The following is a 15,774-nucleotide window of genomic DNA, read 5'->3' as shown; positions in this document are numbered from 1 at the left end:
CAATGAGAAATAATGTAATATGTTTAAATCTAATGTTATCTTAGCTATTGTCTATTACTTTTTACTAAGGCAGGCTGTGTATGTAAAGTTATTTAACAATGCCGGGACAATCATTTGAAGCATTTTGTGAACCTCAAGGGCAACCGTGATGAAAATTAAATGAAAATAACATTTTGTCATCGTTTATTCGTCCGCATGTCGTCATAGGGGCCATATATTATTTAAAAGCGGCCTAATATTTTCATGCACAAGTTTGGTTGTTCCTTACGCAAAGGCTTTAGGTCACAGAACAGAAAATAAGCTATTTTAATTTAATTGTAATACAAAGTAATACTTTGGAACCCGAAACACGATGTGATTTTTTTCCATAACATTTTTTTTTTTATGAACTCATTATTGCGTAACTGTTCCTTTAAGGGCATATCGGGTGCTTTGCACTGCGCTTGTAATTGAGCCTCCATTTCAAACCTGAAGTGACCGTTCATGAGCTCGACCTCTTCTGTCGTTAATACATTTGAGCAGTTTAAGTTTCACATTACGTTCGTTCATTTATTTATTTTAGTTCGTAAAGTGTGGTTTCGTCGCTAACAATGGCAACTTACTGTAGATTACTCTACACACCGAGCTTCAGCTCTCAGTCGCCCCAACTTTTCAAGAAACCGGGATTTACCGGGGAAAATAGCAAACACCATAAACTGAGTAGGAATTTGAACAGGTTGACTCAAGACGCTACTCCCTCACCCTTGCTCCACATCAAAAGTCCAGAAATAACACCATGTTTCTCAAGAAAGATGAAAACAAACCATCTTTTGAGGTTTTATTCGAATATGAGGACCTATCACAAATCTACGGTTAATCTGAGGGCACCTGAAGGCGGGAAATCACAGCGCGCCAAACGTGACGCTCGTGAAGGTGCGTGTGGACCACAGCCACTCATACAGTCATTTAAAACGCACATGTTTTCATATCACTCTGTTGTGTAACGTTAGAGCAGAATGAATGCAGTTGCATGTTTTCTCTCTCTCTCTGTGTGTGTGTGTGTGTGAATAGGGCCCTCATCTGATACTTTTGTATTCCCACCACCAAGAGATCCTCAAGCAGCAGCAGCAGAGGAAAAGGTGAAATTGGTATAGTTTCAGAATTGTATGGCATTTTATTTTCATTTTTATGACCTGTGGTGGTGTTGTTGTTTTTCCATGTCAGTCCCAAACAAAACAGGATGTATTGAGCACAATCAAGAAAATGTTGGAGGAGAACAGGGTCATCAGAGAGCGGTTACTCACCTTGAGGCAACCAAGCCAAAGCAAATGAGGTTTGCCCATTGTCTGCATTTAAAGGGATAGTTCCAAAGTTTAAAGTGTTGTCACTATACACGGGTTTCTGTGCAACGTCATCACGTAGATGCGCGCGCATCTAAGAGGCAGAAAGCAACAGTCTTTACGGCTATATCTAGCAGAAGCAGAGATGACGCGGAGCTGTTGTGCTGTAAACTAACCTAAGTGCATAGGGTATGTCACGTTTTTATGATTCGCAAACTTAGTTGGACAATTTCATACTAGTCAACTAACTAACTTTTTACATAATGTTATATTAATATGCAAATGAAACACAAGCAAACAGATTCAACTCTGAAATTGTAGTTTATTATTGAGTCAACAAGAATTTACAAACAATGCGAAATCTACGTTAATTACAATGTTCTTTTACAGAACTCGGCATAACATATAGCGGTCTTGCCTCTTGGATGCGCGCGCATCCGGTATTGTTTGTATACAAGAAACCTATGTATAGCTACGGACGTCCCAGTTCCTTCAAATGCATCCTTAGTTTCCCGTGAAATGAAGGATGCAACAGATGGATCCTTCACAGCCTTGCCTACCCCAGAATGCATTACGCGCCAGTGAAGACACGATTTTTTTAACACTTTTACACTTTTAAACATAAATATTGGGTTTCAACTTACTAAAATATCTAATGATTTGAAATTATATCAAATGTAAAGATAAAAAACTTTAAAGCTGTTCAAATGTTGACATATCTTACTAAGATAAGCATATTTTATACTCTTATTGTTGACATACTTAAGATACGATTATATATAGTTTATACTCTTTTATACAGAAATGGACCACGGTGAGCCCTTTTGTGAATCCGGTTGGTTTTCAGACAGTTTAATGTAACAAAAAAGTCCAGTACAAACGTTACTGTCACTCATAATCGGCAGCTGTCAGTCGCTAAGGCTAGACCGTCCCATTTAACAACGCTAGGTCCGACCTTCGCAGCCTCTGAATTGGGACACAGCTTATTTACTCACCCTAATGATACCCATACTGATATGATGTTTGGGAAAGGAGAAATTTTGAAGAATCTTCGTATAAACTACAGTTCATATTGACGATGCGTGTGAAGGCCGCGAAGGTCGGACCAAGCTCTGTTAAATGGGATGGTCTAGCCTACTGAGGATTGTTCTTGTCGCCTAGCAACTTTGACTGTGATGAGTGACAGTAACGTACTAGACTTTTTTGAAAGTTATATTAAACCGTCTGAAAACACATCAGGCTTCACAAACTGTGAATGGATGGTCCATTTCTGTAATAAGTGTATAAACTACAGACACTGTAAAAAAAAGTTGCTGCCTTAAATTTTGAAGTACAATCAACTTGGTTGTTTAAGTCATTTCAACTTAAATTACATTAAACTGACTTTAGAAAAATTTGTTGAATCTTGTATAACTTATAAAAAAAGATGAAAATTGCTAAACTTATTTTGATGAGTTAAAGGGACAATAAGTAGGAATTACTCCCATCTAGTGGTGAATTCGTATTTTGCATTCAAACTAATTTTGCTCTCCAGCGCCTCATTTTTTCAAATGCACATTGCATCTACGGTAGGCGAAATGTACCAAAAAGCTTTGACAGGATGTCTTCTAATAGCACTTCGTCGAGTTTCCCTTCAGGTGAACAGGTGTGTTATTTCAAACAAACTGCAACATGACAACAAACAAACGAATGTTACAGTATGAATTACTGACTGTGAAAAACATGAAATATTGTAGTTATGCTCAGGGTGCGAGGATGTTTTGAAACATTGTTATTCATAAAAATAAGTAAATGGGAATAGGGAATAGGACTAAGCTTCACTCAGTGATTAAACGTAAATTTTAAGAGTGCTGGCCTGAATAATTAGAATATTTAGAACAGGAGAGAGGCCGCACAATTAATAAATAGTCTTTTTATTTGCATATAAAAAGACTATTTATGCATAGTGCGGCCTCTCTCCTGTTCTAAATATTCATAAAAATAAATCAAGAGAACATGAACTTCATCATTGCATGTGCAGGAATTGTAAAATCTTTTTTCTTATTAACTGAAGTAGCCTAACGCAATATGTTTACTCTAATAGCTTATCTTTCTCCACACATATGAACTGTGCTCATGCAATAACGTTAACTTTACATCGCGATGCTGAGCTACAGTGAAATGATAGAAAAAACATTATCTGTGATAGCAATTCGCCTCATTCGCGCAAACTGGAGTAGAATGAGGCTCGCGTCTACCGCGCCGCAGGACCTCTAGACGCGACGCGTCTTTACATTGAAATCGCTCGCGCCAGACGCTCAAGAGTGAGTGAGTAATCATTTAAAAATAAAATTAACTCTAATCAAACCACGGATTCGTGATAAGTTTTGTGATCCGTCTCGCCACTATAGTAGCACTATGATCACTTTGAGGGGAGTCATATCCCACCGGGGATAAAAATAATTAAGCAGAGGCTGGGATACATTGACCAGAAAGGGGGAAATCCCACGCATTTTACGTTCTATTTTTGACTTTTTTGGCGACGATGTTTTCTTCTCTTGTGGCTTGCCATATGTATGGTCCATAATAACAATGCAATCCAGACTTTTAAACTTGTCGGTGCAGTTTCAAGCGCCTCTCACTGGCAATAAACTCAATAATAAAAATATTGATTTTAGATAATAAAATACCTAAAAAGATACTTAGTGTCCCTTTAAAGCAATACAAAAACATGTTGTTGTCATAACTTATTGATCATATAATTTTTTACTGTAAATTGCATCTTAGTAAGATATGTCAGCATTTGAACAGCTTTAAAGTTGTTGTGTTTTTGTTTAGTTTTTTACATTTGTCTCATATATTTGAGTCAGCTGAAACCCAATGCTTACGTTTAAAAGAGTAATTCGACAATTTCTCTCAAAAAAATCCTTTTTTTGAAAAAGGACGCATTTGGAAGCCACATTTGAAGGAGCCGTCGAAGTGGGACCGCCTTCGTCGCAACCAGCTTTTGTATGCTAGGGCTGTGCAATTAATTGAATTTCAATTTTGGCCCCCAACGATCACCAAAATAGTACAATCGAGTAACAACGATTATTTTGCCATGTTCTGTTGTGCAAGAACACTCTTATTTTGTCTTGTGTTCTGAATGACACGCGCATATCCGCCCCTCCCGAAGCCATAACCTCTCTCAGCTTGAATGTTTAAACTGATAAGACTTAAAAAGAAGTGAAATTATCAACTTTAGTTACGATGCAATGCTGGCCCGATTGTGCAAGTGACAATTCCGTCATGTCCCGACTCCTAAACGCGAGAGTGTAGTTTCGACGCTTGTCTTGTCCAACACATTTTGAGAGACGAGAGAGAAGACGCAGCACCGCTGAACACTCACGCGGTTTGTGAAATTGCGTCTTGGAGAAAGTTTTAAAATGATTGATTTGATTTATTTTATAATCTCTGTGGATTAGTAATTTAGGCTGCTCATACAAGCTACTTGCTTGTGAATCAATGTTTGCGGCGGAATTTCCCGCATTATAAGTGGTAGACCTGCGGGAATTATTAAAATACTTATTGAAGTATTATATTTATTTTAATAGTTCAAAAAGTGTTGAAATGTTAAAATTTAGATTTTTTTTTTAAAGAATTGTTGAAAGGTGTCTTTTTAATAAATGCAACACGTTCCCAAAGTCATGTGAAATACTCGTGTTACATAATCGTGATTTCAATACTAACCAAAATAATCGTAATTATGATTTTTTCCATAATCTAGCAGCCTCTGAATTAGGACACCGCTTTAGTCTGCTCTGTGACTGCACTAGGCTATATAAGCTTTCTTTAGTGTTAGGAAAAACTGAAATTATGAATGAGAAAGAGCTGTGTGAAGAACATTAAGGATAATTAATGACATAATGTTTACTTAAGGTGGTAAACTGTTCTTAATGCCATTTGCAAGAGCCTGTTGGCTTCTAAAATCCTTTGTACATACAAAATGAAAGTTTTTAGACATTAATGTGTTGAACATGTCAACATTATTGAGTGTCAAGTATGATTTACAGCTGATTTTCATCTGATTTTAATTTCAGGTGGTATCACATGCAGTGAATTTTAAAGAGGAAAAGAATGCTGTTCACATGGCAAAGTCATTTGTTAGCGAGACTACAGGGCAATAGGATGAGCTTTTATTTGTTCACCTTTTCATATGACTGTTCATAAATAGTTATATTGTCTAATAAGTTATAAGAGTTGCCTAATATATGCCTAATAAGTCATATATAAGTTTAAAATCTAAATGATCAGAACTAATATATTGAAGAGGAAATGAGTGTGACCTACAGATGACCACTAGATGGAGATATTTCCAAAATGAAGAGCAGCTTCATAAACTGCAGTGAGGCTCCCACCTCCACGCTTTGCATTTGAATTTATTTATTTATATTTACCAGCTGTTGTTTATTTTTAAATATTTATAAAGAGAATAGCCTTCCCATGTGTTTTTGTTAACACAGTGTTCATTCATGCCAGTAATGTACATATTGGTTTGTAAATTAACCTTAAATGACTTTGTTATTCACTAAAACACTGTTTCACTCCCCACTTTTTTTGCCTTGCTGTAGTGTGAATGTTTGTTAAGCCTTACAGGGACAGCATTATTGCACGTCAAGTCATTTGTTGAAGAAGAAAAAAAAAAGTTCATGTTTTTACAGATTCTGGGGGTTAAACCCAGCAGTTATTGTAGACTTATAATTTAGGGAAAACAATCATCAGTAAATGTTTTACCCACAGTAAAATTGAATTACATTTCCAGTGTAGAAAGAGCTCAACATGTTGCTTATGCAGGTTGTGGGTTTGTGGCAGAAGTCATCAGAGAAGCTATCGTCGAGAACATGACCTTAGATATTTTAATTGAGATATATTAATCATGTTGTCAAGTCAAGTCTGTATAATTGGGCAATAAACCCAAGGCTTGATTACAGACAGTGATGCCCCTCTCCTGGGCGCCTGTGATGACTGTGTGTTTTCCTTGAGCATCAGCTAAATGGCAGTGGGTAGATCTCTAAGATTAAATGCAACTACTGTAAATGTTTGTTGTAGATTAGGATAAATTATAGAACTCGGGTAAGAAAAGGAATAGTTCAGGGATGTTTAGATCTCTCACAATAAGTTAAACACACATTTCACAAAAGATTATATGTCCCTTACGATGTGTTTGGGTCTTGAAATTGAGTTTCTCACGATGAATCAGCAATCAATTGAATAAATATGAATCGAACTGCCATAAAGTGCTAAACAAGGCTTTGAGAAAGAAAAGCCCAGAACAATGAGCTGCGTGACATTGAACATTTGATATGGATTCCAACAGTGAATTAAGCTGTAATTATTTTCACCACCAGGTTCATTTAGGTTCATGTGTTGAAACATGCTAAGAAGTGGAGCCACACCTTCTCTTTAGCGCTGTTTATGAGTCCTTCGCCACAAGCACGGCTCGCTTACAGTCATTTTTTTTTTAGTAATGATGTGGGGATAAGCATGGAAAACACAAATGATCTCTCACAGGATATTAGACCACGCTGCATCAATGTACACAATTTCCAAACGCTGTACGACAATTACAACTGTTTTATTCCGTTTATATTTACGTTTGCAACGAATCACGTGAATAATGCAGATTAGTATCTTCTGTGATCAGCCCTGCTTTAGGCTCCTTTTGAATTTAGCTTCAAAGGGCTCATTGAACTTCAAAACAATACAGTTTTTCATTTTCACCATCATAAATCTTTTGGTCTTTTTTTTTTTTTTCACTTCAGATTTAATATATTGTGTTTAATGACACATTACGTTCTAAATGAGCTCCAGCAGACAGATCAAAATCTCTTTACTTCTCGGTCTTTGCTCTCAACTTTGCGCAGGCTCGATGTGGTTGGATGCACACAAAGCAGCACAAAGACTGACTCGCTTTTACGCTGCCACACACACCTAATGCCACTGGTTACATTTGCACATCCTTTGCCTCACAGCTTATTTCCTTTTAACGACAGCATCCATAATGAATGAAATGTCACCCCGTGAATAGCTGGAATTAGTAGGCTCTTTGTTTGAGGCACATGGGAGGAGATATTGTGAAAGCATAGGCACTTTGTAGATGCTGCTCGAACAGCGTTATTACCACCGATAACAATTGACGGGTGCTACTGCTGCAGAGTGCACCTGTGAATGCATTGCACTGAGAAACGCAGGACACGTATAGCTCCTGGGATGTGGTCTTGTCCGTGCTTTGGTGAGGTCAAGCCCAACATGACCAAATTCCTGATTGTGAGTGATATACAACTAGACCGAGCACAGACAATAAGGCTTCATGTAATAAATGGACTGATCTATCTCATTAACCAGTGCTTTATGGCTTTTAATTCACTATGTGACAGAGAGCACTAAAATGCTCTTGAATTATAAAACATGCTGTAAAAAAAGTCCTTGGTAGAGTGCAGTTGCTTGTGTGATAGCTGAGAAAAGTCCCTATTAAGAATTCCTCAAAATCTGATACTCAAAAGCCACACCAAAAATGATTCTTGGTGAAATGATCAAAATCACATCTTACTTTCCCCAGAAATGGTTTTGTCATCTTAACTTCTAGCACACAGGTATAATTGCATATTGCCTTGAGGAAACAGAATGGCGTCAGGAAGAAGCCTTCAAGCGCTTCACACTGATGAGGGCGTAATAAGAACCTGGATCCAGATATAGCCAAGTGGGACACAGACAGGCAGTCCAGCTGTGTCAGAAACATTAGGCTCACTGTGCTTGCTCTATTGGTATGTGAGCTCGCACTTAACAGCAGTTCAGTCCCAGTGTAGTGGCTTCCTTCCTGACTGGCACTGCATATTTCACCGTATGGGGTCTAATGGAAAGAGCTATCAAACGAACGCTAGCCGCGTGCAATTGTGCTGAACGTCATTCTTACTAGCCATGTGAAGAGTCTCATCTGGTGTTTTTTTCTATAATCTGAAAAATGGGGTCAACTTTGATATTGTGCTGCATTCATGAACTGAATGTTCCCGTAGTGCTGCTCACCCCTAAAAGTGGGGTTGTCTGCCACATCAAATATTCCATCTCCAGGGACATGAATTGTGCATAATGGTCTGCTTACATTTCAGTGCGCTTAATGAGAAGAAATGAATGTTTAAAGGCAACGAACGGCGAAATTGTTACAAGGTCCAAATTGAAATCTTTAATTTTGTATGTTTACGTAATTTCACATTGAATAAGGCAATTTTAACTCTGCTCTCTGCTTAAAGAAATGGTCATTTGTGGAGATTAAATAAACGCAAGTAACTATTATGTGCAAATTAGATTCCCAAGCTATTTTAATTCAGCAGTCTGGTACAAAATGATCCTTAAATGGTTTAATCAGTACAACTAACAGGATTCATTTTGTGTATAAAATGTATATTGTATAAAAAGTCAAGCAATATATTCAGAACTTCATTTAACCTTTATATGAAATTACAGTATTTCCTCAATCCCGCTGAACCATGTACGATTTAAAATGATGCAGTTCGCTTTGTGTCCAGTGTCAGTCAAGTCCGTTGTTGAATTACAGGCCAAAGCAAGCAGTAAAACTGATGGGTAAAGTGATTACATCATCATGTGCATTCTATAACATGGATTTGTTACCGAAACAGAGGTAGAAGTTGTTTACGGTCATTTGCTCACTGACCCTCAAAAGCAATCTGGGCCAAACAATTAAAAAAGTCATTTCACTGCAAAGCATGTAAATAAGCGAGCAGTGCCAGTACTACACATTTAAACTTGTGTTGTGTTTAACATTTATTTGGCACTGCAGTTTTGTCTTATTTGTGTCATGCTTCGCTCTTTAGTTCATGTCATGTTTGTATACAAAAGTAATGAAGACCAAATTGTGAAAGCATCGCTTTCAAATGAAATGAAAAAAAAAAAAACATGTAGCAATGCCAGTTTATGTCAAATCTTATTTGACTGCATTTTCTTTTAACTTTTTCACAGAAATATGTAATTAGGTCTTTAATCAAATCATAATTACCCAACAGTTGTTCCAATCCATCTGGTGTGCGTTCCCATGTAACAATCATTCCTCTTGGCCCACGCTGTATAACAATCTGCCTTGTCTACAGCGCCACAGGCCACAGCAGCCAAATCCTTGTCAAGGATTATCTGTTCAATTCCCTCCAGTGTTGATCCTGTACATATTACATATTATGTGACAGTATTGGCAGGAGTGAACTTCCTGACATTTTCTCTTTTTCCACTAATGAGCACAATATGCTGTTCCGGCTAGTCTAAATGACTTTTTTTTCTTTCTTCCACTTAATTCTCTAGTTTAACATTCGAAGTGACTTTAAAGACACCACAAAATACCACAAATTAGCCTGATTTTTAACCCCTAATCACTGCTATTACAGAGGGGAATATGTAAAGGTGAATGCTAAAAAGCATTTAAGTATAGAACGCAAGCGATGCGAACACAGTGATTCATAAAGCTTAATGAAGCCATAAGCCAAGGCCTTTGCCACAGAATTAAACCTGTCACGATTACAGAGTATGACTCTTCTGGAGAGCTGTAATAATGGTGCAGGAGCCCAGACTTGGTGGAGACACTTAAGTGTTAGTTTTGACAGGACTGACTTGTACTTCTGCATTCTCTGGGAATCAAATAATTACCACAGTGCAATGCAACTTCTGCAGCAAAAAAAAAAAAGGAGTTGCATGTCAAGTTTGTTTTGCTTTGATTTGATTGTGCAAAGATCCTAACATTAAATGCATATTTTTCAAATCTTTTCCATAATTTTGTACTCATATTTGATTTGCAGTGCATTCCACAGCATTTAACTTGAACTCTGACAAAGCAGAGCAAAGTTCGTAGCCTTTAAATTGACAGACTCGTGCTATATGAGTGGGCGCCATACACCTTGAGAGGGTAGCAATTTTCCGGTATTACGGTTAAATCCTGGTAAAAAAGAACCGGATTCCAGGAGCCTAATTACAAGGTGTTAATAGCAACAACAATATAATTACTGTAATTTACATGCTAGCCTGAAACATTTGGTCCCCTCCAAACGTATGTCACAAATGTTATCAGGTTTTGCTGTTGCTGTATTTAGGTTTTAATGAATTGTTGTTGTTGTTGTTGTTTTTAAATAAAATATTAAAACTCAGAGTCAGTACTAATTCTTGAAAGATATATTGGTTTAAAACAATTCTTGCAAACTTGCAAACAATTTACCTGAATACAGATAAAAAAAAATATCTTCAGTCTTCAAAAAACATATTGGAGATTCAAGAGACAAAACATTTATATGTAGAATAGATTTATTTACACATTTTACCAAAAAAGTGTTCAAATTTTGCTGACTTCATATGTGACAAGCTTGATTTATCCTACAAATTATTGATGCGAGAGTAATTTGAAGAAAAACGTAAAGTCTAATTGTAGCTTTTATATTGCACCACTATAAACACGGTCTAAATATAACATCTTTATCCGAGTATCATTTAACGGCTAAGGATCTCTCTCTGGATGAGGCAATCACGCTTCATCTCCCTACAAACACTCATTCTGTGTCTCAGGATGTCCACGAGTGGAAGTAGGCGTTTCTCTGGGGTTCAGACGCAGCCTCGGACTGAACGATGATTGGTTCAAACTTCGGATAGTCTTATAACTTTTGTCAAGTTATTGTTAGTCATGTAAAAGTTAAGCAACGAAGAGCGAGCCTACAGGTTAATGCTTCTTTCTCATATTTCCATGTGGAATATAGATATAGCTATTTTACGCGGAATGATTTCAGCTAATTATAAAGGTAAAGTGTCCTCCGATGAAGATGATGATGACCATGGTTCACGGTCACCTCCGCCGGAGCGTTCGGTCCGCGCGCAGAGTCTCCCGTTCAGCGTCGAAGCCCTCATGTCGAAGAAGGGAAGGAGTGAATCAACTTCACAGGAACCGAGTCAGATGCCATGTTTAATTAATCAAGATGATCGATCTGTGATATATTCCTCCAAACGTTGTGAATCTGTCAAAGAGGACTCTTCCTGGATCAATAAACCCAGACTATCAACGTCACCACGTAAGTCATTAGGTTTAAAAAAAAAAAAAAAAAAAAAAAACTATTTTAACACTAAGTAATAACATTATAGTGTCTGAATGACATTAGGGTATACAACGTGGCATCTAGTAAAATATAATTAAGCCTTTCTCAGAACTACTTTCTGAGCCATTTTTGTAATCAACTGGTGTGAGTGATTCTAGCAATTAACCACATGTCTTCATTGTAAATTGTTTTGTTTTATCATTTAAATAAAATAAAAAAACAGAAATAATTGGAAATGCATAAGGAATATACAGTGCCCTGCAAAAGAATGCATTTTAAAATGGACCAATACACTGTAAAATCCAACCGTTGTTCTATTAGTTAACTTTACTTAATATATTCACTTAATTGTAAAAATCTAGCAATCAGTACTATTCACCTGCATGCCTTGTTTACTCAGAAAACTGTACTAACTATAAGCATTGTCAGTAAGCTACACCATACTATTCCTATTTCACTTAACTTAGTTTTTAAGGTAATCGGTTTGCATTCTTTTTTTAAGCACTGTAAAAAAAAAGTTTCTGCATTAAATTTTTAAGTACAATCATATTGGATGTTTAAGTCATTTAAACTTAAATTACATTAAACTGACTTTTAAAAACGAGTTTAATCTTGTATAACTTATAAAAAAAAGTTGACAATTGCTTAACTAATTTTGATGAGTTAAAGCTATTTAAAAACATATGTTGTAAAAAAACGTATTGATCATATAACTTTTTACAGTGAGTAAGTCTAATTCGATTTTACAGTGTTACATGATCAAGACAAAAACAAAGTAATTATTTACAAGCATAAATGTCTGATTTCCAAATTAAGCATTCAGACATTGCATACAGCCGATATGATCTGGTACACAATGTATTTTACGAGTTTGCCCTGTGTTAAAGCAAATTACTCATCTGTTCAAGCTGTTTATTTCCAAGTCGTTTACAAGCTAAATTTATGAACTTATTTTACAGGACCACCGAGTCCCTCAGCATGCACTCTCAGAAAGCACAAGACGAACCGTAAACCCCGAACCCCCTTCACCACCACGCAGCTCTTGGCCCTCGAGCGGAAGTTTCGCCAGAAGCAATACCTGTCCATCGCAGAACGCGCTGAATTTTCCAGCTCTCTCAGCCTGACCGAGACACAGGTGAAGATCTGGTTCCAGAACCGAAGAGCGAAGGCTAAGCGACTGCAGGAGGCAGAGCTGGAGAGGCTCAAAATGACCAGCAAACCCATCTTGCATCCTGGCCTCACTCTACCGTTCCCTCTCTGTACGCAAGCCCAGACTGCGGCTCTATTGTGTGGACAGTCTTTCCCTTTCAGCAGACATATGCTGCCCTTCACACCTGTAGGAATATACTCCACACCGGTGGGTTACACTATGTGTCCTCTGCCCAAAGACGGCTACTCTGTGGAGCCAGTCTAGAGGATCTTAGACAAACTAATATTATTCGTGGAAACACTTCTGGTTTATCTGCTGGACTGACATTTGTATGTTTGACACATCAACATGGGTTGTCATTAGGTTTTATAAATGCACCGGATTACTTTTTATGTTCAAATTTTTGTGACATTAATCTACTCTGGAAGCCACAAAGAACAAATGAAACGTAGACTTGCAGGTTTGAGATTTCTGATTTTTAAAGTGTCAAAATGCCATTCTTGTAACTTTCCAGCCAGGGCGTTTTAGGATGTTATATTACCCAATGTTTTGCATTCAAATATGAGTCACGCTAAAGAAAAAGTCAAATATATGAATGATTTTACCACATAGCCTTAGAATAAAGTATTTTTGTATAATGAATCCCAATTCAAATGTATATGTATATAACATATTTTACACTTGATTTACAGAATGAGCAGATTTAGAGTCACACCAGTATTTCTTCCATCTCCTAATTGGACATTTTCGAGGAAAAACGACTAAGATTAAACCCTTTTTGCTCCGATTTCTGAGGTGTTTCAGGAGATCAGCTCACGCTTCAAGTCGCATGATTGCTAATGCTTTTTAAATTGAGCTGCTGAAAAGAGGCTTTTTATAAGCGTCTGTGCTCATAACCAGTGGAAATGCTGGTTGACCTCTGGATCTCTCTTCATGCTGGTGGTCCCAGGAAAGTTAATTAAACGGTGTCATTACATGACGCACTAAAACACTGGGTTAGCCGCGTAAGTATTGAAGTTCGTAAATCTCTCTGTGTGCTGCGACCAAGGAATGTGTCGACCTGATGCGTTTCTAAGAAATTCAATGTTGCATGTAATTTATGATGGATTAATTGGCTTTGTTGTATCGCTGACTTTCAATGAAATAATCTATAATCTTCTACTGGTGTAATTACACATATGTGGGTGGGGTATCTACACAGTAAAAATAGCCCGATATAATAGCCCCCTTCAGTCACAGTCCCTGAGCCGGAGTGATTGAACACAACTGCTTATTTTCCATAGACACCAACCGTGTCTTAGCATGTCCCTTGGTAGGTCTTCACCGCTCGGTCTACCCTTTTAAAAATACCCTTGGCTTTGTATCGTAATTTGACTTTGAGCCTTAACTGATTGTGAATGCCGAGCTCTACATCAACCAGACCCTTTAGTAATTGTCCTTACCCTCCAAGTTTAACTCCACCAGTGTGAAATGGTGTATGCGAGCTTAAAAACATTACATGATTGGTTGGCTTCATCCTTGTTTTGCTCGCTTAACTGTGGCATTGTTTGGCACCAACAAAGTGTTTCCCATTACTGTACACCCATGTCACAATTAGCAGTCATTTCACAGTCCATTTCCATCTCTTTGTTTTTAAAACATTAGTTTGATAACAGATCTTTCTGTGGCACAAAACCGACTTTTGACCCGAGAGGGTAGTTTCACTTCATCTTGGTTGAAACTCAAAAGATCCTCATGCCAAGTTGTTCTGACTGTTCAGTCCATTGAAGGCTTTGATCCACAGTGACTAGGGAGGTCTGAAAAATCAGCTTTTATTGTATTTATTCTTGTAGCACTTCAAGTTATTAAATGAGCCTGAGAGAAAAAAAAGGAACCATTTACTAAAATAAGTGCCTCTCATTTAGCATCATTTTATATTATAATTTAACTGAAACACGTTAATTCATTACAATAGATAAAACAACGTCACTAGGCACATTGCAACAATATCTGCATGTCCATGCTCTATAAGCTTATAAAAGTCACAACTTAATATTTATATAAACTAAAACCACATTGTATCTAATCAGTAACTTCAATCAGTGAATGCACAAAAGTTTGAACTTTTTTTTTTTTTTACCATGCTATTACTTTACATTTACTCCCTTTCTTTGGGAAATTCTTTTGGTAACACTTTATTTTGAGGTGACGTACTTACCATACTAATAACAGTAAATTATGCAGAATTACAAGTAACTAACCCTAACCTTAACCATAATTCTATTGTAAGAACATGTAGTTAATTAATACTTCTTTGACATTTCAAATCAGGAACTGCCGCAAAAAGGGTGATGCAATAAAAGAGAAATGTTATTTAAATATATAATGAGATGAAATTTATATGAACATATAATATGAGAAATACCATAATGAACTCCCTTGACTTTAATTCATTAATTTGAAACGTATAACTCGTGACGGCTCAAAACAGTCTAAATTTATGAAACCTACGTATTCTTTATCTAACAAAACAACATTCAAATGTTTTCAAACTAAATATTTACATTTTACTGGCATAAACTTTTACTTTCATAGAATTAAAGATAAACAGTTTGAATCTCCTCTTCATGCTGCAATGGTTCATCAATAGTTGGCAGCAAAGTGATGGGACTCTTTCCTTTTTCAAATTAAGACTATTTGATCTATGAACTTTTGCTTAAAACACAGTAATTTAATTTTAATTTCAGAATTATTGTGTGTACATGCGCAAGCATTACAAACTGCAGCCCCAGTGTGTGTGTGTGTGTGTGTGTGTGTGTGTGTGTGTGTGTGTGTGTGTGTGTGTGTGTGTGTGTGTGTGTGTGTGTGTGTGTGTGTGTGTGTGTGTGTGTGTGTGTGTGTGTGTAGCCTAAAAGTAGGCTATTTTACAGAAGAAATTTGAGACAAATCTAACAAATAGATGCATAATAAAACAGCAGAATAATTTCATGTATAAAGTCACAGTTCACTCAACCCGATCTCACGGCAATTCGTACGAATTTTACGAGGTGGCTTATTCGTACCAATTCATACGACCTCACTCGTACGAATTTGTACGTTTTTTTGCTAAATCGTACATATTTTACGAGTTGCCAAAATCGTATGAATTCATACGAATGACCTACCCCTGACCCCGCCCCTAAACCTTCCCATCACGTGGGTTTAGACAAATCGTACAAATTCGTACGAGTGA

General features: G+C 37.0%; 2 protein-coding genes across 2 annotated transcripts; both read left to right on the top strand.

The window, feature by feature from the left end:
- The first annotated feature begins 420 nt into the window (after positions 1 to 420).
- LOC307008128 (uncharacterized protein) lies at positions 421 to 5,887 on the top strand. The gene is made up of 4 exons (XM_079630755.1): positions 421 to 912; positions 1,051 to 1,118; positions 1,204 to 1,312; positions 5,378 to 5,887. Exons 1-3 carry the CDS (start codon positions 591 to 593, stop codon positions 1,309 to 1,311), a joined length of 498 nt encoding a protein of 165 aa, XP_079486881.1. The 5' UTR covers positions 421 to 590; the 3' UTR covers position 1,312; positions 5,378 to 5,887.
- Positions 5,888 to 10,930: 5,043 nt separating this feature from the next.
- msx2a (muscle segment homeobox 2a) lies at positions 10,931 to 14,917 on the top strand. Its single transcript, XM_079630754.1, has 2 exons — positions 10,931 to 11,389; positions 12,373 to 14,917. Exons 1-2 carry the CDS (start codon positions 11,047 to 11,049, stop codon positions 12,825 to 12,827), a joined length of 798 nt encoding a protein of 265 aa, XP_079486880.1. The 5' UTR covers positions 10,931 to 11,046; the 3' UTR covers positions 12,828 to 14,917.
- The last annotated feature ends 857 nt before the right edge of the window (positions 14,918 to 15,774 follow it).

This window comes from Phoxinus phoxinus (assembly GCF_949152265.1).
Source record: "Phoxinus phoxinus genome assembly, chromosome: 12".
Lineage (NCBI taxonomy): Eukaryota > Metazoa > Chordata > Actinopteri > Cypriniformes > Leuciscidae > Phoxinus > Phoxinus phoxinus.
Note: the sequence above shows the minus strand (reverse complement) of the source record. Positions and strands in the feature narration are given on the sequence as shown.

Excerpts from the sequence above, each read along its gene's own strand:
- LOC307008128 (XM_079630755.1), top strand. The coding sequence starts at position 591 with ATGGCAACTTACTGTAGATTACTCTACACACCGAGCTTCAGCTCTCAG. Across the intron at positions 913-1,050 it reads CAAACGTGACGCTCGTGAAG|GGCCCTCATCTGATACTTTT; the intron begins GTGCGTGTGGAC and ends GTGTGTGAATAG. Across the intron at positions 1,119-1,203 it reads CAGCAGCAGCAGAGGAAAAG|TCCCAAACAAAACAGGATGT; the intron begins GTGAAATTGGTA and ends TTTCCATGTCAG.
- msx2a (XM_079630754.1), top strand. The coding sequence starts at position 11,047 with ATGCTTCTTTCTCATATTTCCATGTGGAATATAGATATAGCTATTTTA. Across the intron at positions 11,390-12,372 it reads CAGACTATCAACGTCACCAC|GACCACCGAGTCCCTCAGCA; the intron begins GTAAGTCATTAG and ends CTTATTTTACAG.